The sequence below is a fragment of the Silene latifolia genome, unplaced genomic scaffold (genome assembly GCF_048544455.1).
Source record: "Silene latifolia isolate original U9 population unplaced genomic scaffold, ASM4854445v1 scaffold_57, whole genome shotgun sequence".
Lineage (NCBI taxonomy): Eukaryota > Viridiplantae > Streptophyta > Magnoliopsida > Caryophyllales > Caryophyllaceae > Silene > Silene latifolia.
In genome coordinates, this window is record NW_027413480.1 from 7095772 (window position 1) to 7105438 (window position 9667).

Consider the following 9667-nt stretch of genomic DNA (forward strand, 5'->3'; position numbering starts at 1 on the left):
AGCAAGCAATCACTTAGCAATGAACACTAACTGAAAGCAGCCGAGAATTAGTACCTATCCCTTACGGGAATCGAACGCGTGTCTTCGACATGAAAAGACGATGTCCTAACCACTGAACGAAAGGGACCAAAAAGCCATTCTTCATATTCCTCAGCTCCGAGAGTAGAAGTGGTTCGTTTTGTTTCTATACGCAATTCAAGATTGAGTTTGTGTTCATGTTGGCGATTTCCGATGTGAATTCGGCCTCACGTAGCTCGCCTTCCTACGGGTTCCCTTACCGACCTAGTGACACACCAACCACGCGAGCCTTGTGATCTCTTTATTTGTCTTTAATCTTCCCTAAATAAGTAAGGCCCTGTTCTTTCTAATTCAAAAAAGAATAAAAACTTTCTGTTTGTGGATGAAGTAATCAGAAAATGGTTACGATTGCGAAAACCGGAGAAAGTCGGGAACTGTCGATTACCTTTTGAATCAAAGTAGCAAGGGGCCGAGTACTACGACTACAGGGGGGCTTCATAGACAGCCCTCGTCGCTTCTTTCGGGCGACTAGCTTCTCAAGTGGGTGGCTTGGTAAGCAAGCTACCTTCAGCATTGGTAAAATCCCTAAATAGGCCGGAATGGTGGGGAAGGAGGCCCTTCCTACTTCATGGAAAGGGGGGGATCGCCGTTTCACATCCGCTCCTCTAAAATTACCTTTTTCCCAACATGATCACGAACGAAGACATCAAATTGCGTAGATAGGAGGAGGAAAGGAACCAACCCACTTGTCCTGATCGAAACGATTGAAGAAAGAAAGAGAATGGTGGCCCCTTCCGTCCAGGGGACATTGTCAGAGAACAATGTCTGGGACAGGGTGAGAACCTTCCGTTGGTTACGCCCTTTAAGTGTTGGTATATCTATATTTATCTATGGATAGTGATCTGCTTTCAAGATCGTTGACTTTCGCCTTTTGACAATCTTACTGACTTGTTAGAGTAAGGAGGATCCGCTCAAACATGCGAAGAACGTCCGAGACGCCTTTCTAGCGCGCTAAGTAAAGAGGCAGATCGAAACCAACCAAAAGGGTACCAGAAAGACATCCATCAGTGCTTTCACGAGATAAAGAAAGAAAATGTATGGGCTTTGATGAAAGAGCGAGAAGAGAAGGCTTCAAGCCTAGAAATCAAAGTCGGCGAATCCGCTTTTAAAGTAAAAAGAGCACGCAAGAAGCTATCCAGAGTAGAGTTATGGGAAGGCGAGGTTAGTCCACTTACAGGTTACATGTAAGCTCATGAATGCCTTATTAGAATTAGAGGGAATACCTCTTTCAAGTGAGTGAAGTTAGCCGAGGGGAATGCTCTAAGTAAGCAGTCCTGCCATTCAACAAGCCCATGCAAGACAAGAAGGATCTTATTGTCATGGAAGCCCTTTCTTTACCCCTTCATATAGTCTATGATAATGTTTTTCTGCCTAACTCTCATGGCTTTAGGAGGGGCCCATAAGCTAGCTCTCGCCTTCTTTCTTTCTCAATGTGAAATGAAATACGGGCCAAACGGTGTCTTCATTCTTTTCTTATTCTCATCAATCACTTTTAAAAATCAAATTCAAGCTTTCGACCTCGAATCAACCTTAATGAGGGCACCTCTGTGGGTGAACTCAGTCTACCTTCCTCTATGAGGATGTGGCTCTTGGCGTACTATGCACGAATTCAACTTTAAAAAGAGAAAGAAGAGTTAATAAGATAAGATTGGAACTCGTGTTAAGCATATTCGTTATCGTTGCTTCTGAGCGAGGATCAAACTCTGCTTTGTATTTACTATATGTAATGTATATGATATGATGATTGGGCCTACGTTTGGACTTCATTCCACCCCTAAAGGACTAAAGGAATGGTTGTGTCTGGTTCTAGCGATATTGATTAAGATATCGTACGATTCTACAGTGCTTTGGGAAAAAAGCAAGGGTATCTGGGGCCTCTTTTCTAAGGTGCGTGTTGTCGTTTACAATGGACCCGTAACCAAGGGACACTCGTCCCGGGCAAAGCAAGCCAGTGAGATATTCTTCAACCGCGTCTTTCACTTTCTGCTAACTGGCCTGGCACTCTAACTCATGCTTAGGCTCATGTTCTACCAATCAATCAGCCTGTCCGAAAAGGAATGTCTGCCTGCCCGAACACATGATTCCTCGCCTACTAGCCATGGCACTTGGACAAGGCCTCTATGCCGTATCTCAAAAGTGTTAACACTTTCTATATGTTTTAGTCCGTAATTAAAAAAAAAAAATTCTTGCGTGTTGCCTCGCATTCTGGCCTCGAAGAGAAAAGCGAGAAAGTTTGACGAAACCCGGTGTTTTTCGTGTCTTTCGCTATGAAATGCGCTTTTGAACCTGCCTTTTTGATCTCATGAAATCCAGGAACAAAATCCTCTTCCCATTCATGGTCTTGCCCTCCTTAGCCAATGTTATCAAGTTCGTGGCTAAGGGATCTTTATCAAGCCCCTCCTTGACTCGACCGATTAGATTGCTAGCAACTCCACTGATGTTCGCTAGCACAGCCTTACGACTTAATGCATCAGCAACTGTGTTGGTCTTGCTCAATTGATAGCTCAAATTCGGCCAAGAAGTCCTGCCATCGTGCTTACCTATTGCAGATTAGGAGTGAGCTTCTTTTTATTTTGGAAGTAACTTGTGGCAACATTGTCAGTCTTTATCACGAATCGATTCTTTCTTATGGGCACAGGCCCACCCTTTCTTTGAACCTTGTCAATGATCTAACTTAAAGATATAAACTGATTGCCATTTGATGAGTAACTGAGAACAAGGGAGAAGGATATGAAAAGGATGAAGTAATGAAAGAGGAAGTCATTGCTAGTAGTAACGATTTGTTACGATCCATTGGTTCATGTAGAATCCATGTCCTAAGTGTATCGAAAAACATTCTTTTCACTGAACGTATATAATAAAATAGAGTGAAAGGGTCCACTCCGAAACCAAGCGGGTACTAACTAACAGCTGAGTCCTCTCCGAACCGCAGGAGATAGTTTCCTATCATACGGCTCTCCAACTTCACTTGCCTCTATGGGAGGCTCGCTCCGGGCAGGTTCAGATCACTTACAATACACGGCTCTACAAAGGAAGGGCTTTGGTTAGGAGCGTTTTCAATATGATTCTTTTTTTTTTTTGTAACTAATAAAATTAGTTCGATGCAAAATTCGAGACGAAAAAGGAAGTCCCCTTTAGTTTTTTTCTGGACGAAGATAGGGATAAAGAGTAGAAGCAAGCTACCTTAGCTCGCCTGCAATCGGACGGGGGTTAGCTCGTAAATGTGTAGAGCCAGGTGTGGTGTGGTGTAGTAGTAGGCACTTCTAGGCCCCTTCCCGCCATTGGATCACTCCGATTGCCGGGTACTACGGACCCTCGCCATCCAGATTGCAGCAAAGTCGTTTCATGAGCGGGGGGGTTAAGCGCAGTTCTTTGAATCAAACGTTGAATGAAATCGCTTCTTTTTTAGATATATAAATATAAATCGGATAGGATAGACGGATAGATCTATCTTTCTATTCATATTCAAAAAGAAATTAAAAGTAGCGTAGCAAGAGAAGCCCCAAATCCTTTATTTGGACGGGGAAAGACCGCTTTGGGCCTGGAAGCGAAGGGAATGAGTTCGGCCGCTTCTCTTCCACACTTCTTTTTTCTCGTGTCCGTTCCGCATGCGCTTCGCTCTCTTCTTATTCTTCATTGGCTCTATAAAATATGTTGGATGGACTTCGCCGTTCTTTCCCAACTAAAATAGAAAAAAAGGCTGTATTACATAGAGATGTCAATTCGTTTTCCGCCCTCAATGAGATGGGGAATTTGGAACCTCCTATTTTAAAAATCTTTTTGGCCTTTTATCTTTCTGAATTGAGGCCCAGCCCGGCTCGCGTCGTTCCACCAAACGGCGGGGAGCACCTCAAAGATACGATACGATCGTGCGCGATGAATCGGGAGTCCTATTACACCTAAGGCCAACTTAAATTAACCAAACCTGGGTTCATCTCGTGTAGTGATTGTGGACTCGTACAATAATATCGAGTAGACAGACGGTTGATGTATCAGACTCGGCCCTATCTTTCGTAGCATGCATTCCCATCCGTGTCGCAACTGATTCGGTAAGCTACGTGTCCGGTGCACGGAGAACTGCCTTCGGTCCCCAAACTGACTTACTCGTGGCAACCTTCCGGCCGCCCAATAACCTATAACGCTAGTCACTACTCCCACTGGGGCTAGGAAGTAAGCCCCACAACCCAAAGCGGCGAAGAACAAATAGAATTTACTACAAAAGCCGGCTAACGGGGGGTATTCCTGCGTATGAGAACATAGTAATAGAGAAGGTAATAGCCGAAATAGGATTCGTTTCGGCTAGAGCGCCCAAATCCGCTATATATTTAACACGGGTTTGCCGTAATGTTGAAACTATAGCGAATGCATCTATCGTCATTGATTCATAAATAAAGAGACCAATTAGTAGTGATTGAATTTTTTCTATGGTTCCACATGAGAAACCAGTACGAATATAACCTACATGTCCAATTGAACTATGAGCTAGAAGTCTTTTTACTTTTGGTTGGGCCATGGCGGCCAGTGCTCCTAAGATCATAAAAGCAATGCTGCAGAAAAAGAAAATTTGTTGCAATGTAGCTCCATAGGAACCATAAATAAAAACACGTAAAATATTAGCAGAAATAGAGATTTTAGGCGAAATAGAAAAGAATGTTGTAACCAGGGAGTGAACCCTCATAGATATCAGGTGCCCACATATATAGAGTCAAAAAAGATATTGAGTCCGAAGGGGAGGGGGGTCTTCTTCGGGGCTCGAGAGATAGAATAGATAGGGCCAAAAAAGTTTGAAATTCGCCGCTAGGTAATTCATACGAAAGGGAACCTTATACAAAAGAGGATTCTCAATGAAAAAAGTGCTCTCTGAACTGAACGTGAGAGTAGTTTTCCATCAGACGGCTGTTCCCGTAACTCCACTCTTGACTTGGATTATATATCCAAAAAGGTCTGCTCCCCTTCACCCTTCATGCATTCCACACGCTACCTAGCAGACGCGTGGTTATCTGAAGTGGATTCTATCTTTTGTAGTAGATGCCGAGCCTGCTGCTCTATTTACTAAGAAGGGAGCGGACGCAGCAGCTACATGGACCCCTTCCTTTCTGTTGATGCCAGCGCTTTCCCGGGCCGAGCCGGAATTAAAAAAAATATATAAAGAAAAAGAGCAGATAGATCATATCCCCTATATCGAACACTCATTCCTATCTACTGATAGGAAGAAAGATCTTCGTCAAATACCGGACTTTGTCTTTTTTTTAGGAATTCTTGATATCCAAGGCAGCTTACCACAAGCACCCCACCCCATACGACTAGTTGAGGGGGCTGTTCGCCCTTTGAATAAAACAAAGTTAAGTAGTAAGGTAGCGTAAGCTACTTTCATTCTAAAGGAAACCGAAGAACCATCCTTTAGTAAATAGGAGCCCTACTTTCCTCTTTTCTTTGCGACCTCATCACTTCAATTCAAGCGCAAACCTATTTCTTAGTCATCGGGCGGAGCGCACCTTTTGTACTTCAGTCGTGTGAGTTCTTTGATAGTGACTTCTTTCCTTCGGTAATGCGACGAAAGGCTACTTCAATCTAGGAAACAGCCGGAACCTCGAGAGGGTCGCCTTTGAACGGGTTCGCCGGTAACCGTCACTCCTTCCTTTTTATTATGACGTGACGCCGACTGAATCCAATCCATAACCCCCGAAAACGAAACAAAGTTCGTTCCCTTTCGTCAAGTAGGTAAAGTAGGCATACGAACCACTTCTTCTTTGCCTTAGACTCTTTTGAAACAAAGCAAAGAAGAAGGTTGTAATAATATAAGAGAAAGGGACAAGGGCGGTCTTGCTTGGCGCGAAGGTTGCTGGTTCGGGGTAGGGTACAGTACTAAAGGTCCTCGGACTTCCAGGCGGTTTTTCTTTTAGGCAGCTGGTTACCGTTGGATCTCGCCAATACAGCCTCCTATAGTTTTCGATACCGAGATATCAATTTTTTTCATTGTTCCTAGGGATTTTTGGGGTAATGTGCTTCCATACTGCAAACAGTCAAATCTGAACTTTGTCGCTCTTCTTTCTTCCCTCGCGGGCAGGAAGCACACCAGGAGCGTGCATTGCGTGATTCTACTGTGTTTTTTGCACTTGACTGGGTGGGCAGTTGACCGGAAAAGAACTGCGATTCACCCGGCCAGCAGGCGGGCGGCGTGCTTATCTTGTGTGACAACACTACAGAGCGAGTGGGTCTTCTAGGCGGGCAGCTGTGTGACAACACTAGAGAAAAAGCGGCGCTTTCGTTTAACATGCTATGGTCTCAAGGCCCTTACGAGGTTGTGATGAGTTTCACGCTCTCTAAGCCCGGCCCGGCCCATGCGTGGTTAGGAAGATTGGCCGCAATCTGAGCGGTACCACGCACCCTACCCTACCACTTATAGGCGGTCGTCCGTCCTACAGCCTACCAAGGGACCAGAATGTTGAAGCAGATGCTCTCGCCACCCTGGGAGCAGCCTTCACTCCAGGGTAGTGGGCTCTATACCATTAATCCATGTCATGAAACCTTCCATATCCCAGAATGAACAACAGAGCGCCAGTAAGGCTGCAACCACCCAGTGGACATACAAAGCGGGGATACTGTGTACTACCACACCCAAGGAAGAAACTAATGATTGGCGCAAACCTTATATTAGTTGGCTACGCGATGAGGTATTACCACCTGACCAGAAAGACGCTATGAGCTTCAAAATAAAATCCTCCAGATTCGTGCTCATTGATGGTATCCTATTTAGGAAGTCCTTGGCAGGACCCTATCTGAGGTGCTTGAGCATACAGGAGGCACAGGCAGTAATGTGTGATATCCACAGTGGTGATTGTGGTAATCACACAGGGGGTAGGAGCCTGTACAACAAGACACTAAGACAAGGTTACTACTGGCCTACCATGAGGAAGGACACCATAGATTATGTCAAGAAATGCGAAGAATGCTAAAGGCACGCTCCTGTCAGCCACCAGCCAGCAGAACATATGCATCCGATCATCTCGCCTTGGCCTTTTATGAAATGGGGAATGGACATTGTGGGACCATTACCCCATGCTTCTGGAAACAGGACGTACATGCTGGCAATGACGGACTACTTCTCTAAATGTATAGAGGCAGAAGTTTTCCCTCAGATCCTGGAGAAGCATGTGATATCTTTCATCAAGAGGAACATAGTCAGCAGATACGGTATCCCTTCAGAAATTATATGCGACAACGGGTCACAATTCATATACAACAGAATGGAAGACTACTGCGCCAGGTGGAACATCAAGCTGCTTAAGTCTACTCCTAGGAATCCACAGTCCAACGGTCAGGCAGAATCCACCAACAAGATAGTCATGAACAACCTCAAAAGAAGGCTGGAGGAGATATGAGCCAACTGGGCAGATGAGGTCCCCTTCGTACTGTGGTCTGATAGAACCACCCCTAAAGTGGCAACAGGTCAAACATCATTCAGTCTGGTATATGGGGCCGAGGCAGTTATTCCCTCTGAGGTGCAAGTACTGACGCATCGATATGCCAATCCCACCGAAGAGAGGAACCAGGTGGAAATGGCAAATAACCTAGATACCATTGATGAGCCAAGAACCAGCGCCCAAATCAGGATGGCAGCCTACAAACAGACAGCAGCCAGGAGTTACAACAAAAACGTAAGACTGAGAACACTGCAGGTAGGAGACCTGGTACTCAGGAAGGTATTCCCAAACACCAAGAATCAGAGTGCAGAAAAATTCGCCTATAGCTGGGAAGGTCCCTACCGTATAGAAGGCATCGTGGGTAATGGGGCATACAAGTTGGAGACTATGAATGGGGAAGTTGTCCCTAGATCCTGGAACATCATTCACCTTAAAAAGTATTATGTCTGAGGTTCCAGATGCAGGACCCAGGTGTTCCACCCCCAATAGGTACATCCCAGGACCCTTAAATCCTAGCATTCAGTACTCCAGAAACCTTAGAACATGAACTAACTTGCTAAAAGTGTCTTTGATTAAGCAGCTATCGCTTGAAGGGGAACAACCCAGAGCCCAATTGCTGGAGCCACAACTCACTCTCTCATAAGGTACATAAGCAAAGAACTAATCATTTTGTTTCGTACCGCCTGACTGTACCACCTGTATTGGTCTAACATTAACATCTATTTTGACAGCAGGATCAACTAAGTCACCAGGCAAGGTCTTTTGTTCAGTACGCATGTGCTAAGTCTCCTGAATTCAGCAGGTACTACTAAGGAAATGACAACTTACAACGTATCTTTCAAATTCTTTGAGTCAAAACACTTTTTCTTATTTTCCCTTGGTGTCAACTTCACATGTGTCACAAGGAGAAAAATATGGAAGCAGCGTACTTAGTATTTCAAATGGCCAAAATGAAACTCTCTTTCTTTTAAGTTGTTGTAAAAATTTTGGGGGAACACACTTTGTGCTCCCTAAACTATTTTGGGTTTATGAAATTGCTTCCATTTTTAAGTTATCGTTGTTTTTGGATTGAATGTGGATATGGTAGATTGAATATTAAGACAATGTCCTAGTAGGCTAACTGATGAACAGGAACTAGCAAAATGTTCCTCCTGCAGGAAGTACCCAATGTGCGCGTGGTCGAAACAGAGGGATTCGAGCATCCCGATGGACAGAAAGCTCCATGAACCACCATAGACACCTCAACAAGTACGAAGCCGGCACACAAACAGAAAGAACAAAAGAATTGCTAGCAAAACAACAGAAGGAACAAAACGAAGATTCATAAACACCCCTCAGCAGAGGGAACTTGAAAAGCAAAGTATTTTTGTCCCTCCTACGATGCAAAAACAAAAGTACTAAGAGGTGCGCAAAACTACCAGGCACCAAAGAGTTGGATTACAATGGGCCACCACACAGGGTGCCCAACAAAACATCAAGATAAAAAATTAAAATTTAAATGCCTAAACTAGGCAGCAGCAGCAGAATCTGGGGCGGCATCAGCAGGAACATCCACAGGGATGTTAGGCTCCACAATAGCCTCTCCTCCAGATGGACCTTCCCCTGCCTGGGCGACGAGGGCTTCCTCCCTGACCTCCTCAACTGACGCGACAGCTGGTTGTTCAGTCCTAGCACTGGTCTCTCCATCATCACCATCCAGCAAGTCATTGATGAGGCTGAAGTCCGGCTTGACTGGATACGCAGCATTGAACAACCGTTCCTCCTCAGCAAGGTCCTAGTTGGAGTGCTCGCCCGCCTCAAACTCCTTGATGCACTTGATCTTTGTTTCCCAGGCGGAAACCAATGAAGAGTCCAAGAGCAGGTGCTTCAACAGCTCCACCTCCTTGTGAGCCTCTTCCATATGCCCTTCTACCACCCTTCTCTCAGCATCCAGCTGTTTCTGGGCAGCTGCCTTCTCCTCAGCCAGCTTCTTCTGGGCAGCCACCTTCTCCCTCCTAGCCAGCGCCAGATCGGCCTCCACCTTACCTAGGTTGACATTGAGGTTGTTCACCTCCCACATCAATCTACCAACCTCCATGCGCAGGAACAGGTCGTCTTGTAAAACCTACCAGAGGAACAGTCAGCAGCACGAACAAAATAGACCAGTAAAACATAATGGGAATTAA

At 45.1% G+C, this 9667-nt stretch overlaps 1 protein-coding gene across 1 annotated transcript; it reads left to right on the forward strand.

Moving 5' to 3' along the window:
• Positions 1–6599: 6599 nt before the first annotated feature.
• Positions 6600–7034, forward strand: LOC141639749 (uncharacterized). Its single transcript, XM_074448797.1, has one exon. The coding sequence runs from the start codon at positions 6600–6602 to the stop codon at positions 7032–7034; it is 435 nt and encodes a 144-aa protein (XP_074304898.1).
• Positions 7035–9667: the final 2633 nt, after the last annotated feature.

Coding starts and splice junctions, on each gene's coding strand:
- LOC141639749 (XM_074448797.1), top strand. CDS start 6,600: ATGAAACCTTCCATATCCCAGAATGAACAACAGAGCGCCAGTAAGGCT.